Below are 17,262 nucleotides of genomic sequence, written 5' to 3' on the forward strand. Positions count from 1 at the left end.
TCACAGCAAAAATAGTAAAATTTGCAATATTACCAAAAAGATGCAAATCTGTTAAATATATTACTCTGAAGTAAATTAACAATTAATTTATAAGAATCTACCATAGGAACTATTAAGTGGACAGTAACAATGATTTCCTATATAAAATCTATTAAAAATTTTTGGAGAAAATATATGAAGCGCAGCTGATAGCTGATGAAATCTGCAATATGGCCACAGAGAAATAACTTGCAGATCATCAAAGTTAGCTCTTGTGCAGAAACATCCACCATGAGTTCATTAATTTCATTTTTCCTCTGGAGAACAGCAGGAGGTTTCCATAATGCAATCACCATAGCAAACAGATTCAACGTTGTACTTTAAGCTTTACCCGTAGTTGGAACTTGCAACAGTTTAGGTTTTTTGGTGTTCTGATCTGTCTTGCTCTCTGGAAGGCTACGTAAATATAAAAATCTTCAGCAGAAAGACAACTCTCTCTAAAGTACTGGTAACTGGTCTTTGCAGAAAACTGCTAAAAACATAAAAAAATTAGGGATAAAAAGATTTAGCTGAACTGGTAAAGCTACACAGCAACACTACACATAAAGCAGTTAACTAGGTCTCTGTTAGAAGCTGCGAGATTTGAGGTCTATGCCCTCCAGACACACATGGACATAAACTCTTGGAGCTCACTGGAGAGTTTGCAGCTTTAAAGGTGCTCATCTGTGTACACTTTATATAGCCTGAATGAGCAGTCAAGCTTTGATTTTGTACTAATGAAGTCAAAGAGCACTTTCAACTATTTTGAACAGCAAAAAAAACTCAGATTCCAGTCATCAACCATAAATGGAAAGCCCCAACCTCAATAAGGTGCCTCAGCCTTGCTCAGATCAAGTATGATTGTGTTCCTGGCTCAGACACCTTAGCCAGGTTACTGAAATTAGCATGATAACCAACTTCAGTTCTCTCTGCATGTGATGGTAAAGCCCATGGAGCTTTAACTATTCACGTGATTAAAGACAAACAGTATAGTTGTGTTCTGCTCTACTGGCTCTGCATCCAGCACCAAGACTAGTCCATTTCTGGTTCTTCATCTAAATTAAAAAAGGGTTCTTCTTTTTATAGGAAATGTTAGCAGCTTTATAATTCCCCCTCAACCCCAGCTGAACACCACACAGTTCTCTTTTGAAATTTGTCTATGTTTATTCAGCTCACATTCTGAATGGAAGATAAGCTTGCTTTGTTTTTCTTCAGACACGAATCTGTAAAGGACTTCTTTTAATTAGTCATCTAGCTGAAACTCTTAAGTCAGATCCTATAAATTTTCACTGTCCTATTCTGGCCAGCAGAGCACAAAGCACCACAGATTCTCTCCTAACAGGAGGAAAGCTCTACTGTGTCACATACTGGGTGCCTCACGTTGATCTGCAAGGTGGCCCCAAAAATAGAGAATTATTTGACTGCAGGGATCATGCTGGTCTACACGCTGCTGAGTGCACCGTACCCTTACCAGGTCTCATACTGCTGCAGGGCCATCTGCAGTGTGGTTGAAGGGGAGTACAAAGACATTTAATTTTTATTCATACACAAACAGGAAAAGATGCAGTTTCCTTGCTTCACACTTCTCACCAAGAAGGTGGCTTTACCCACTGCTTCGTTTTTGTCTGCACCACTGAGACCTGACCCTGGTTCAGCCCTTAGAAGTCACAGTGCAGCTGGAAACACAAGCAGCTGATCCCCAGACTCCTGACAGAAGCTCACAGAGCATCACCACCTGGTTTCCTTCCAGCTAACACATCCCAAACACGTAACAAAAATTAAGCCATACTGACCTCCAGCTGTTTTGATCTTGATGTGTTTATTTCCTTCTAATCTTAATAAAACAAAAGGTAAAGAAGGTTAAAACATTGTAACATATCAGTCATTTAGAACACAGTTAAACAAAGCATGCAACAGAGGTACTACAGTTCCAAAGACAGCTGCTATTATTATGACAAACAGTGTTATTTTTCTTCATTTTTTGTTTTGCAGCACATTTTGGAAGCTCCAGTCAGTGACTTAGCTCTGTGGTGTACATAAGTGACAGCAGCATTTTGTTGTATTAAATCTGAAAAATATTACACAATCTTATAAATATGTTTATGGCTTGTCTAGTAAGCACTTGTAAACACAATGTTTTATTTTCCACTGTTTAAAAATATAGCGTGGAAAAAACACAGTTTGCATGAGGTATCATATAAGAACAGAAGCAAACCTGAAAGCAAGCACTCACTAACCGTTATTACTGAATTTCACCACAGTGCAAGTAAACATCTTCAAATCTAAAAATAGTGCCAAGGCTCTGCAAGCGCATATATCATCGCCTCTTAATCCTAACAGTATTTCGTTTTCCTTGAATTCACACAGCACTCAGAGCACAGAGGAGCTGTTCAGAAGACAATGTACCACCCTGGCACCATCTGCTCTATGATTCTTCTGCAGAAGTTGGCATGTTATAACTTAAATATACTGGAGCAATCACTTGGATGATTACAAACAGCCCCACTGCCTTAAGAGGGCCCAATGCTGTTAAGTCTGTCTGAAGTAATCACTGACTTTTAAAGGATAAATACATCTTACTAGATAAAATTCAACCAAGAAAGTGGGAGAAATGCAATGCACAACTTTTCAATACCTTTTGGTGCAGTTTTCGTCTGACTGGAAACCATGGCAGCTGCATCTGATGGCAGACCAACATACACACCCCCATAGTTCCTGATATGAAGAAAAAAATTAACAGACAAAAGAGCTGAAGTGAAACACTTGTTCCTATAGCATAAACATCACACAGCAGTGTTACAAAGATCATGGATGGTCAGAGAGGATGCACAATCAGAGTAGTCCTTCTTTCCCAAGGCTGCAGGAAAGGTTCTTCTTCTAGAGAAGAGATAGATAGTCTGATATCAGAGCACAGCCCTGAGACCACAGAAGCACCTCCTTCTAACAATGCATGCCAACTAAACAACACTTTGACCTCTCCTGATTAATGAATAGGATCTACACTCCCTTCTCAGGGCCATACTTGGAGTACACTGTTAGTAGGAAGATGCATAAGAGTATTAGATACTTCTGTAGTCCAACCCTCTCCCTTTCATGATCATAAAGAATGTATTTCCAGCTCTGAGGCCAGTATAAAAAGCAGGGACTGATGCAAGGAGATGGAAACGGGGTCCTTAAGAATCTCTGCCATACTTGGAGCTACTAATAGAGTAGCTTCTCTGACCCATTAGGTACTAAATGAATCATATCTCCTCCTGTTCCTGGGTCTCTGAGTTGTTTTCTGATTTGTTTGATGACAGAGTTGTACTTCCTTTAATTTCCAGCCCAACAGAGATCTCCCACTGATGCTAATGCCATCTGTGGCCAGGCTTTGTGATGGCAGAGGCCACTGGCCATCATGGAGCAGATTACTTACCACTGTGAGATATGTGCTCCTCTTTGCTGAAAAGCTCCTTTCCCCAACACGTTAACAGTGGTGAGGATCACCAATTTTGTGTTTTGCACGAGATTTCCTACTCTTTTTTGCTTTGCTCTGATGGTGTCAGTGGGAAATAATATGATGCATATCCAACAGCAAAACTCACTGCAGTCAATTCCAAATAAAGCAAGTACAGCACCTACCTCCTTTTGTCATCATCTGATACAGATTCTTCTGCTCTGTAACACCAAAAAACGTAAAACACATTAGCAAATAGTTTATTTCAGATACTCCGACCATCAGGGTAGATTCAGGGGCAAAGGAAGAAGGATGTTATTACTGATCCCAGTTTCATTCAGATCATCCACAATGCTATAAAGTACTCACAAAGGCAAAAAAAAGAATGACAATTTTCCAATCTAATGTATGGAAGAAAGAAAAGGATTGAGAACAGATGTAGCTTACTTGCCTTGATTCCCTCCAGTGATGCCTGAAAGTAGGCTTGGGAACTGAAGCTGGTAAATAAATATATTTTCTGATTGAGTCCCCACATAATGCACAACAACATAAAATCTCTGAACAAACAGAAACAATTATGGGCTGTTCTTCCATCAACAGAGGAATGGATGAGAGTGGACATCCATAGCATGAGAATGAGGATGAAGAAACCTTCACAGTAGCTGCGCCAAAATATGTTCTGGAACTCCTATATAAAGTGAGGTACTGCTTACTACTGAAGTCAGAGTTGTTTCCCAGTCAACAAATTGCAAAATTAATCCCTTATAAATGAGCAATCAGTTTTCTTTTACTGTCTGGGTAAAATGGATAAGGAGTCACTGAAGTTTGACTACCCCTCCTTGAAATACTGCCCAGTGTAATTGAACCAGGGCAGAGGGTAAAGATAAGAAGGCAAATGTGGTTAAAAAAAAAAAAAGATAAAACTGTCAGTGTGATTCCTTGTGGGTAATAGTACCCGTGCTGAGCTCTCAGCCTGTGCCTCAGCATCAGCCTTCACCCAAAGTATTCACTCACCTTTGACTAAATATTTAGACTTTGAACTCTGCTGCTTGCACAGGTTGTTCAGCTGGATAATGTCACCTGGATATCCTCATCTAGGGAGAAATTGCCTGAATTATGGGGGCAATGAAAAGATACTCCCCATCATCAGCTCAGCTATGAATTTCTAGTCTGCTCTCCAGACAAAAAAACTGAGGGCTGACTGTTACCCACTTAGTGCTAACTTCATATTGAAAGGATTTTCTGAACAAGGATACGGAACAATAGTGTATGGCATTTCTTATTGTAATTTATTTATTCTGAATAGTAGGTGTAATAAGGGAGAAAGTGTAGATTTGACAAGGGGTAGGAAGACTCTACAGAAGGATCTGAGCAGGCTGGATCAATGGGCTGAGGCCAACCATATTGGGCTTCAGTGGCCCTGCCTATGGCAGGGGAGTTGGAGCTTGATGATCCCTGAGGTTCCTTCCAACCCAGGCCATTCTGTGATTCTGTGAAAACTAAGTGCCAGGTCCTGCACTTCAGTCTCAAAAACCCCATGCAGTGCTACTGGTGTGGGGAAGAGTGGGTGGCAAACTGAGTGAAGGAAAAGGATCTGGGATTATTAATAGACAGCCAACTGAATCACAAACAGTGCAGGCAATGAGACCCAGAGGTGACTGTCCCTCTGTACTCAGCACTGGTGAGGCTGTACCACAAATACTGTGTTCAGTTCTACAAGAAAGACACAATCTTAAACGCAGGAAGATGTCCCTTAGATCTCAGTCAGTGGTCTCCTGGGTAGATATCTAGTTTTGTGTTACGAATTAGAAATAATCTCATACATCATCTTTGTATGCAACAGAGCATCCCAAACTGCCCACTGTGCTAATGCACAGTGAATAGGGACACACAGTTCTTAACATTTAAGTACTCTGCAGTTTTCCCAAAGGATAGTCACAAAGGGCATCCCACTGGCTGCTGTGTTTGCCCATGTCTTATCACTCAAGAGACAGTGACCAACAGAATCACAGAACTGTAGGGGTAGGAAGGGACCTCAAGAGATCATCAAGTCCAACTCCCTGCTCAAATAGGTTCCCTACAGAAGGTTGTACAGGTACGCATCCAGATGGGTCTTGAATGTCTCTGGAGAAGAAGACTCCACAACCCCTCTGGGCAGCCTTACTGTCTGGCCTTCTTGCCAGTGCTGTCTAGATGGGTAAGAAGCATATCCTCTGCCACCACCCAGCCTCAGCTCTCCTGTACATAGCCAGGAAAAAGCAAAGACCCCTTTCCTTGAGGGCTGCATGAAGCTGCTTTATCACTCTGCCCAGTTCCAGCAGAAGAAAGAAGAAAGCATATGCATATCAATGGGTATGAGTGAACTGTGTATTTTTAGTTTTTAAAAAATGACCACACTTTTAGAAAGGAACTTTGGGTGCCAGGAGATCACAAGCAATCATTTCTGCTGAACCAACCAAATGTATCACTGGATTATCTCATACAATTGGAAACAGTTTCTATAATCCAGATTAACCATTTTCCAGAGAAAAGAATCCTTTTAAAGCACTGACAAGTTCAAGAGCGGCTCAAAGCCTCTAAAATGGAGTTTTAAGAATAACAATCAATATTGTCCAACAGGAAATTAATGTCAATGTTTAAAAAAGCTTCTACCAGGCAACAGGCTATTTTGTTCTTTTCTAGCAATGTTCCGTTATGGGGCATCACTGAGCAATTACTGTCATTCTCTCACCAAAACAAATTGCCAGGACTATGATTAAGCAGGCTAGGTTTTTAAAACATTTTGCTTTCCTCCTTTTCTGTTAATAGCTACAAATCAAAGTCTGATTTTAAAATGCCTTTTCTCTTGAATTCTCAACAGCAAATATAGTCAGAACAGGCCACAGTTCTTGGACTGGGGACGACTGGGTTCAATCTGCCATACTGCTATTACTGAGCAGAGGAAGAACAGAGAAGTGTTCAGAAGAAAATAAAGAAAAATGTGGACACTGTCATTGTGGAAGAAGCCATTTTCCACCTTTCCAATGGCTCATTTCTAAGCAGCATGGGAATGAGTGCTGCTGTAATTTACATATTACACATTTTCACACATCTCTTGCCTTCATAAGCTGTAATCTCTAGTTTAAGGCACCATTTTGAAAGGTGCACACTAATTTCAAATGTTTAAGTTTCTAGGAGCCAGCTAAGGCCGATGGAACCACATGCTGCATGAGCAGAGGTGGCCTCAGGGAGTGAGCTGCAATGGTGACACTCAACCACACGGGAATGGGAATGAAAGGCAATTCCCTTGGCTTCAGCAGCATTCTAATTGCTGCATCTCCCAGGCTCATTCTCTCCTCTCCTAAGTCTCTAGCTTCCCCTTCTGACAAGGATGAAAGAAGAATCTAGCATAAAAAAATAATCTATAAATATCTCATTTTGCATCAAAGAGCCTCGATTTATGGTGTCCTCCAGGCAGAACAAGTTATGATATGCCTTTCTGCATCAGGAATGGATGGTAACTCAACAGGCTGGACCAGATAGTCTGATGTGCTTTGCACTGATCTGATGCTGTGCCACTGAACCTTCCCTTAGACACTGTTGACATCTGCTGCAAAGGGGCTGATATCACATTTTTCAGCAGGTGACGTAGGTGGAGTCCTGCAATGGTAGGCAGATTTAACAGCAAATTCACATAACAGCATCTATTTTCAGCTAGAATAAATGTTTGTTTTGGTAAGGATTTGTCTGTCCCAAGAGGATTCCTGTCACTCTCTTAAGTCTGAAAAATATTCTTGGTTATCCAGCTGTCAGTTTTCACATCCATCAGTCCTGAGTCCATTTGACAACAAACAAGCTGCCATTTTTCACATAGTATTTTAAATATAAAATGACAGGCATTCATTAATTCATCCCATCCACATTTTTCTTATCTCAGGTTCTATGGCTTCGTCCACGTTGAGCTCCAGCATTACGCAGACTCCTTCTAGTAGTGCTCAGCAGTGCCACCAGAAATGACTCATTAAACTTTGCACAAGTGACAGATTGTGTTACTTTAGTTTCCCAGTATTTCTTCGGGCCAAGGGACAGGGACTATCAACTTGCATTTGATGGATTTCTCCCCAGTATTTTGAAACAGGCTAAAATTATTGTATCCTTTCCTTCCTACTGCTACTAATCTTCATCTGAACCTAGGTACACTTTCAACAGGCATCACGCTGTTTCACAGTGTATACTTTATCCCATCCATATCCAAGCTTTCCCAGATAGCACAACATCCTTCCTTTAGAAGCATGGCAAATGAGTTGCTTGAAGCTGGCTAACAGGTTCACCAGTTATTTGTAGGCTGGAGTATACAGGAGGAGATCACATTCCCAGATAACACGCCCTTTTTGTTCTGACCTCAATCTCAAGAGAACTTAGCATGGACAATTATATCATCATCTTGATGTTAATAGTGGAGCAATCCAAGGTCAAACATGCCCAACCTAAGGCCCAGAGGACCAAGCAGCTTCCTTGTGGTCACCGTTAGGCTCTGAGCAGGATCCAGCCCTCCTTCTATCCACCCAGCTGCTGGAGTCCCACTGGGCTGCCCTCAGGAAACAACAAATCTTCTGAATTATAATAACCAAATCCTGTGCTGAAAAGTGGGATACAAGTGAGAACACACCTAAACGCTTTTCTTGACCACAGTAGACATGACTGAAATCATTTCTTTTTTCCGGTGTTCTACTTCTGTTGTAAAAATCCGCTGCTAAATATTAGGATGACTGATCTAGGACTTTTCTGGTTATACTGCTGTTTCTCTCTTTAACAGATCTGTGTTTCTAAAGCTTGACTAGAAGACTCAATCATACTATTACTCACACACGTAGTTCTGCTGGCTCCACTGTACTTATCTGAATGACTAATAGTTCCAGGACCAACTCTCTTTCTTGCAGTCAGCACTAAAAATTTGGTTTTTTTCTAACTTATCTTACTACTTCTTTGAAACTTGACAGATTATCTGTCACTAAGTATAAACACAGTTCTACTTGTACCTATAGCTTCAAACACAGAAATGTCTACTACATTCTTAATTTAACAGTGCTTGCAGATTTTGAAATGTAAAACTGTTACAGAACAAAGAAACAGAGGCAGTTGTACATAGTCATTTAAATTACCTAAATTGCTTGAACAACACAAAAAGACCCTAATATAAATTGAAAACAGTGTTTTTGGATACATAGGAGTGTTGAGCGCATGAATGCTGCAGGCTATATCAAAAGGGCTTCCTCATTAGCCTGCCTTTCACAATTTGCTTATTGTCTGAGACTGAAAATCCAGATTACATGGGTAACACAAATCTCAAGAGTACCTGTCACAACAGCACTCATCTCACAAGTGAGACTCATCTCTAATTCTAAGCCATGCTCTCTAATAGCAAGGACAAGCCTTGCTACTATCTGTGTTTAAGATCTTCTCTCCAGGTGTTTATCTGACTTGACAGCTCTTATTTCTATACCGGGATTCTTCTGTTCAATTACAGTGGACATTTAAAATGAACTAAGTAAAACCAAAGATTGTTCCTGTTGCACAATATGAAAATATGTTCCCAGTTCCTCAGTCTCAAACTCCAGAGGCAAATAATAATTTTATAATTATTAGATATATAATCATATGAATATATATATCTATTCATATATTCGTATAATAATATGAAATAGAAGGCAAGATCTTGGGATGCCTTCTTTAGTGCCTCCTTTGATAGCAAAATAAATTTATGTCTGATTAAATCTGTCCCTGCACGTTTTGCATCAGCAAATGAAAAACAGGCTGAGAAGGGCTAATCTTTTGCTGCAGCTTTTCTGAAAACCACAAACTGGCAACAGAGGTTCAGGTCTTCATGTTTGGAGAAAAACAGGACGGGTAGGGCTGTCCCCTGCTCCTCAGCAACAGGGATAAGAGACAGAAAGAGGAATGATAGATGCTATCTTCAGTTCAACGAAGGCGAAGGCCGTAACTTTCCCTAGCAAATGAGGCCTCACTTGCAGCTAGTTAGGAAGGTGAGTGTTTTTAAAAGGAAGTCTGGATGGGTCATCAGGTCTCTCACAAAGTGGGAACGTTTGCCTAAGTATGTCATTAAAATCTCCCATAGGGCTGAGTGGAAGCTCATGTTTCATTTCATACAATGGCATGCCCCTTTCTGAAAGTTGTACTGGCACTTGACAGGGAAGAATAGTCTAAAGTTGTATGACCAGCTAAGGAAGACAACTTTCTCAATGGAAGCTGAGAAATAGAAAGGGAATGAGTCTGTAGAATAGTAAACATGAGGTGGTTTTGAGGAGATGGAAGTTGTCACCAATGGCAATAAACACCTGACAGTGTTGATAATACACTAGGAGCCAGATGAATCATTACATGTGACTAAATCCAGTGTAAGACTAGCAGGACTGAAAATAAGTCCAGGGTTACATGTTTGAAAGGGCAGAGCAAGTACTTACGCATCTTTAGTAGTCCCCGTGGCACCTAGAATAAAAAGGAAAAAAAAAAAAAAGTATGTTTACAAGATAATGGCATAATCCTTAAACCAGCTGATCGTACAATCAGCATTTTCCTCTCTGCCTTAAACAACTTCCTTACGCATACTGTAAAAGAGAGAGAGATATAGCTTTTTGGTGATTTTTGTTTGCTACAAAGTCACTGCTGCTAACCAAGCAGTTACTCCTAAATGCCTACTTATTTTGAGCATGTGCCATTTGATCCAGCTGCAGATTCAGCACTACATGTGTAAATGCTGCTCCATTCTTCCTGCCAGACGAACAGAGCTTTATAAAACAACGAGACAGAAACACTATAAACACTGGGACACAATCCACCCAAAGCTCCAGTCACCTAAACAGATCAACCACCCTGCAATTCATCTTGATGTTTAACTAAAAGCAAAAAGACAAAAGCCACAACTGGGCTGCCTGATCTCAGTGATCGATTTTTTGGTGACTCAGATGCTTCTTGCTGGGAGAGGCACATTCACTCAAAGTATGAACTCTTTCTCATTCCTCCCAAGTTATTAATGCCATGTTGCTATTACTGGTATGTCATTCACCTGAGTAATCAGCAAAATATCCCTCCTACTAATTACAATGGCTAGAGCAGACACTAGAAAACGTTTCACTTCTCTTTTTTCCTTTCCTCTCAGTGTTTAGCAGGAAGATGGCATCTGAGCTCACCCTGCAGAAACTACAGTTATCAAGCCAATAGATACTAGCGTTGTTTTTTTTTCAGTTCTGCAACTTCATTTCTTGTAAAACTTTATGTTTGCTGCTGAAAAATATCCATAAGATGAGCAAACATCTTTCACTTTACTCCAATATGTGATAATGTGCCTTCTGCACCTTGACTTCAAAGCCAAAGAGGAAGAGAACTTTCAAGGCCTGCATGGCCTTCCAGCACTGCCTACCTGAATGGATAGCTGGAACAGAAGGAAACATCCCTCCTTACTGCTAACTCTTAAGGATAATTTTACTCCTGTTATCCCCTTTGCCTAGCAACATACAGACTCATCTTGTATGACCATACAGATTTCTTTGAGAGTCAGCAAAATCTCAGTTCTGCTGTATGTAAGGCAGCTATCTGAGACTTTTGGTTCTGGAGATGCATCTACACGGTATTACACAGAAAGCCTCCAAATTAATTGTGTCCAGATGGAAGGCTGGCACTGCAGCACCACACGCGAGCCCGCTCTCGGCTGACGTGGGAAGATGTCTTTTGCTACTACCCAGGCTAGTTGGCTCCGAGTCAGCCCAGCTGTGTGTCTCCAGGATACCACCCTGCACATCGAGACAGAGCGCAGGCATCCACAACAGCTCAGACAGCAGATATTTTGGGAAGTCTAATCACATTGCTGTAGGCAGCAGGATTTTTTTCAGTAGAAACAATTATCGTGTTGAGTCTGTTCTGCACCAGAACTACAACTTTCTTATTTTCTTACATCTGCTAAGCTCACTGCAAACAAACTTGATTTCTTCAAAAAGGTTCACGGTCTTTTGTGAAGCCTTTGCTGAGCTCTTGTTGAATCCAAGCCAGGCTCTCAGCACTTTGGGTCTTGGTAGGACAAGGGGAAATAGTTTCGAACTAAAAGAAGGAAGATCTGGACTGGTTATACGGAAGAAGTTTTTAATAAGAGTAGTGAAGCACTGGAACAGATTGCCTAGAGAGGCACTGAATCCCCATCACTGGAGACATCCACGGTCAGGGTGAAGGGGCTCAGTGCACCTGATCTAGCTGTAGGTGTCCCTGTTCATTGCAAGGGAGCCAGACTAGATGACCTTTAACAGTCTTTTGCAACTCAAATGATTCTATGATTTAAATAAATTAAACCTGCCTTGCAGGAAGCAAACCAGAATTGTTTGATACGTAGACTAAGACCTTAGCTGGGGTGGGAAGAACTGTCGGCCTACAGTACTGCTGCATTTCTGAATGTAGAGACACAAGTTCCAAACAATCATCAAGCACACTTCAAAGCCATAACCATGCTCAATGCCATGCCGCTCTTCAGAGCATTACTTAGAGAACTGTGCATCACCTCTCTCCCCACCAGCAGCTTGGGAGCCAGCTCTGGACATAAGAGGGGTCAGCTCAGGGCTGGAAGTCCACATGGCAGGCAGGCATTAGAGTACAAATATACAAGCACTCTGGGACAGAAGCTGTCTCAGACCCTTTAGCTTAGGGTTCATATCTGTGTTGGAGAGCAAAGCAATGCTATGAGTGCTCCCAACTCCCAGCAACTAGTCCCTTTGGCATTAGGGACTGTGCCACAGCTGGAATTCCCTGCAGCTTTTTGAAATGCTCCTCACACAGAAACACTGAGAGCTAAGTATGATGAAAACAAATTCACTTCTTAAGAGGTAATTTTTACTGGCTTGTTTCCCTTTGTTTTTATAAGCACAAAGAATCAGGTTACCCTCACCCCCATTGATGAGATTCCATCACAGTTTCAGTACCGTAATTTCTCATTTTCACTAGCAGAAGTGAAACCAGAATGTAGTCCAAATTCACTTGAGTACCACTAAAGTGTCTGAATAGAGACCTGTAAGTGCTTCCAGTTCACAAAACAGTTTTCTTGCTGGTAGTGCTGTGCTTGAAGACGAACACCACTTCAGTTAGGCGGCTCATAACTTTCTCTGCGTAAAAATTCATAAGGTTTCTTCACTGGGGAGCCTGAACAGCCCTTATACACAATTTTTATTTCACAATGGACCCAAAAACATTGCACTTTGCAAAGACTTGTGTTTATTTTTAAAGTCCAGTCCACTCACCCTCACTCCTATTACTTCACCAATATTTCTTTAACTCTTCCATATTTTTTGTAAGCAACACATTATTCCAGTTTCTCAAGTTCCTCCTGCCAGAAGTTCACTCAAAGTATCTTGTTTAGCAACTATTCACAAATAGCTCTTCCACAACAGCAAGACTTAGTGCTCTCGTAGCCATGATGATTTAGAAATATGACTCAAAGAAGGCTTTTCTGAAAGCTTTTCAGTTTTTTTCAATTACATCGGCTTGGCCTAAAGAAAGGCAGCACTTGACTACAAACCTTGTCTTCATCGACTCACCGTGGTTTTGCCATGCAGCAAATAGGCAAGCTCACTGTAGAGGCAGTAACAGCAAAGAGTGCTGAACCCTCCCTGTACCATGCAGGGTGACTGAGGACCTGAGGAATCATGAGAGTTACTGTGCTCGCTTAGCAGATTTGTAAATGAGCATATGCCAAAGCATCCTCCCTTCAATGAGAGGAGGTCTGAACTTTCAAAACAAAAGCAGGATTTCAGTAACTTCAGGGCAAACGCAATAGATGGTTGAGAGAAACTGGTAGCCAAAGAGTATATTCCTCCATTTTCAAACAATATTTTCTTGCAAATACTCCAAATGATAACAAAAAAATGCAATAAAATATTAAAAATTACATATACATGCATGGAACACAACTGAAGTTTTCTGTCATATGCTCCCTTTTGATTTGCTCCAGAAAACAGCAACGTGGAAACAAATCTTAACATCATAGGAATTGTTTGTTGTGGGTGCCCCATCCCTGGAGGGGCTCAAAGGCCAGGCTGGATGGGGCCCTAGGCAGCCTAAGCTGGTAGGTAGCAGCCCTGCCCATTGCATGAGCATTGGAGCTGGATGGGCTTTAAGATCCCTTCCAACCCAAGCCATTCTCTGATGCTGAGATTCCATTCTGATTTTTTTTTTTTTTTAAACAGAAATTGATTACTTCTTCAGCTCCTCAGGTGGTACCTCAGCACACAGACATCACCCCCAATCAAACATTAATTCCACAGCAGAGTGGTTTCCTTGTTATTGCACCAATTTGATGTTAATAAGTCTGTTTAAACTTGGGATGAAAATTCTCTTTCATCCTAATTTGGCTAATTTTAAGCTTCCCATAGAGTAACAGCTTGTCTGTATATTTAAATCAAGGCTAGACTGCCAGTTTCCAGGGAATGCCATAATTTAAGGCACTGTCATTCCTACTACAATTGATATAGAAAGGAGGACGTAGTTAAAAATTCTGAGTGAAGCAATGCTAGTATTAAGGGAAAAGCCTTAATGCCAAAAAAGGGGAAATTAATGGGTAAGGTAATATATTTTAAAGCCCAAAGGAGATGTTTCAGAGCTTCCGAAGCATCAGGAAATACCATGAAAGAAGGATATGTAAAGTGAAGTAACAAAACATCAGGAAAAAAAAAAAAAAAAAAAAGATGATAAAATTGTTATTGCTAATAAAAACCTTAATGGGATTTTTTTTTTTTTCAAATAAATATAATCCACTCTTAACGTTAAAACAGCTGGTGGTTCTAAGAAGGATGTGCACACATCAGTTTGCTCAGAAGTTTCCATTTCTCAGCTGAGGAGCCCTTAGGCCTCACATCCTTTTGTCTGATGCCCTGGAAGGAAAATCTGAGCTCTGTCAGTTTTACTGGTATTCTGAAGTGCTGCACCGCAGACAGAAATGTTATTCTAGATCATGAATATTAGTTTAGACCCTGCAGACCACAGGGCTGAGAGCTCCTGTGATGTAATCCTAGCCATGCAACACAAGCTAATGTCATTAGCTGAACTATCATTATGTATATGTCTGCTTAGGAAAAAATCTAGCTGGCCTACAATTGATATTTTACCCAAGCAAGAAAACGGGGACCAATGTAACCCAAGTCTACTTTGCTCCATGAAGTATGCTACAACATAATCCTTAGTGGAAGAAATATGACCAAGAGTATCACAGGTTAATTATATGTACCCCTAGCTTTGACATCACTGGTTGTAAAATAGTCATAACTTCAGCATTAAAGATGTAGCCATGCAGTGCATGCCACATAACTCGTTTGTATTCATACTGTACTTATTGTTAAAATGTTGAGAACTACACTTTTCTTAAAAGGTCTGCAATCCTGATTGCCAATGGTATGTCTTCTCCACACAAATCATTTTTATCAGACACAGTATGTAAGGGGTGCTAAACTGCAGAAACAAATTAGCTACCAGACAGCTAATGCCTTACTTCTGCTCCCAGCTGTTGGTGATTATAGAACCATTGACTGCACAGTTATTCCTGACTTGTATCAGTGAAAGTGAGAGCTGCACCTTGTGGAGAGCCAAACCTGCTTTGGAAAGGTCTGTCGGTGCAGCAGCAATAATCACATTACGTTGATCACAGATTTTACACGGTGATGTTGTTTTTAACCTGTGCTAAGCCACTGGAGAGCTGTGGACTATTTCTAAAGACTGTGCAAGAAGCTGCAAAGAAATGCAAGTCAAAGTACTTTGTGAGTGAGTTATCAAAGAGCTGTACATCATTGAGAATCTTTTATGAACAGGCCAAAATCTATCAAAAATAGCTACTGTTAAAGCAACAGCAGACATTTATTTAAACATACACTGAGTTCAAAGTAACGCACTGCATACTGCCACAGTTCATTCAGTGCTCACCCATTTGTGTCTTGCAGTGAGCTCTGCAGGGTGGTGGCCACACCAATAGTACCACAACGGCTACCACATGGAGACAACAACCAATCAAAACTAAAACTTCCCTCTGAGCTGCTCTGATGGCTGCCACGGTGCTTTCACCCAGCAAACAAAACCAGGCTACCAGCATCATCCTAGCAGCAGAAAGCAACTTCAAGGCATGGCGATGGGGAATCAACAAGTGGCAGAGAATTCATTTAATGTTTAAGCAAATCGTACAGTGCATTCCTTATAGAGGAGGAAGGCCTCTGGTATATAAACCTCAGACATCGTTTAAGAGAAATCAAGTAAATAATAATGGCATAAAAGCCTCCCCCTATAGGTGTGAGGCACGGGACTGAGAAAGGCAGCCCGACACCACAGCACATCCATCCATCCACCCATCCATCCACACACCCTGAAGCCCTGCCACCCAGGCACAGTGCCACACGCTAAGGCCAGCGCTGAGCTCTGGCTATGGGCAGTGGGCTCAGGGCTGAGCCCCCACGAGCCGCTGCTGCTCTGACCGCAGTTTTGCTGGGCGTTTTCAAGATGCTGTGAATTTAATACACGTATCTGGGAGACTCAACGCAGGGATTTAAATAGGTGGCACTGTTTGCCGAGTGCAGTCAGGATGAAAAATGATTTTTAAATGCTCGCCTTTCTAACGAGGAGGTCAAGGTCCGTTTATTAATTTCCATCCATTTTCCCCTTTCGCAGGGGCTGGGTGGAGAGGGGGAAGGAAGACACAACCGCACCATCTGCCCACACCTCCCCTGCTCTGCAAACAGCAACGCGCAAAGCGGGGAGTAGAAGGGGGGTTAAGGAAACCCCAATCTCAAGGCGCTCCCCAACTTCTCCGGCCAGCAGAGAGACGGCACAAACCCATTTCCGAAGCGGCCTTACAGGGACCGCTCTCACACCCCGGCCGGCCCCCAGCCCGGCCCCGACGCCCCCACAGCCCCCCAGGGCTGCCCCGGCCCGGCCCCGCCGCCGCCCCTACCTCTCCCGCCCGCGCCGCCGGCCGTGGAGTTGCCGCAGCCCATGGGCGCCGCCTGGGCCGCCCCGCGGTGCGGAGCCGCGCGGAGGGGAGCGGCGGCGGGAGGCTGCCGGCGGCGGGCGGAGCCGGTGGGAGATAAAGCCGCGGGGACCCCTCCTCCTCCCCTTTTCCTCCACCTCCTCCTCCTCCTCCTCCTCCTCCTCCTCTCCCCACCCATCGCCCCGGAAACCGCTGGCCCTGCTCCGCTACGCCGGCTCATCCCCGCTGAAAGCCCCGCACCTTCCCGGCCGTCCTCGATACCCCTTTGGCAGCTCCGGGACACCCCTCATCCGCTGGGGTGGCACAGGGCGAGGCGACAGAGCCATTGCTGCTTCCTCAGATGGTTGCCTTCAGTGTTTCTCTTCTGACAGAAGAGTCTTCTGGCTGCCATTGGGTTGCCATTGGGACCCACTGGATTGGGAAGAGCTACAGATTCACTGTTACCCGCTGATACCAGAAACACAGAGAAACATGCAAGATGAGTTTACAAACTTTACAAGGATTCTTTTTTTTTTTTTTTTTGGGCAGCCTGATCTGGTGGGTGATAGATCCAGCGGTGGCAGCAGGGGGTTGGAAATGCATGGCGTTTAGGATCCTTTCCAATCCGAGCCATTCTATAATTACTTCCCTCAAAGAATTTCTTTTTTTTTTTTTTCTAACCCGAAACTTTCCATCCAAATAGAGCAGTAAAATATTTCCGAACTCTGGTGATGTACTCCTGCTCAGTCATAGAATCAAAGAATCATAGAATGGCCTGAGTTGAAAAGGACCACAATGATCATCTAGTTTCAAGCCCCCTGCTATGTGC

At 42.4% G+C, this 17,262-nt stretch overlaps 1 protein-coding gene across 5 annotated transcripts; it reads right to left on the reverse strand.

Moving 5' to 3' along the window:
• Positions 1-367: 367 nt before the first annotated feature.
• C1H12orf75 (chromosome 1 C12orf75 homolog) lies at positions 368-16,529 on the reverse strand. Of its 5 annotated transcripts, none has more exons than XM_031600043.2 (6): positions 16,419-16,529; positions 9,916-9,940; positions 3,640-3,675; positions 2,654-2,733; positions 1,812-1,847; positions 368-508 (listed from the first exon to the last, which is right to left on the reverse strand). In XM_031600043.2, the coding sequence occupies exons 1-6, from the start codon at positions 16,459-16,461 to the stop codon at positions 477-479; spliced, it is 252 nt and encodes an 83-aa protein (XP_031455903.1). In that variant the 5' UTR covers positions 16,462-16,529; the 3' UTR covers positions 368-476. The 5 variants fall into 5 exon arrangements, with proteins under 5 accessions (XP_031455903.1, XP_031455902.1, XP_031455904.1 ...); XM_031600042.2 differs by having other exon boundaries at positions 368-511; XM_031600044.2 differs by having other exon boundaries at positions 408-511; positions 1,812-1,852.
• Positions 16,530-17,262: the final 733 nt, after the last annotated feature.

Source organism: Phasianus colchicus, chromosome 1 (assembly GCF_987193195.1).
Source record: "Phasianus colchicus chromosome 1, bPhaCol1.hap1.1, whole genome shotgun sequence".
Lineage (NCBI taxonomy): Eukaryota > Metazoa > Chordata > Aves > Galliformes > Phasianidae > Phasianus > Phasianus colchicus.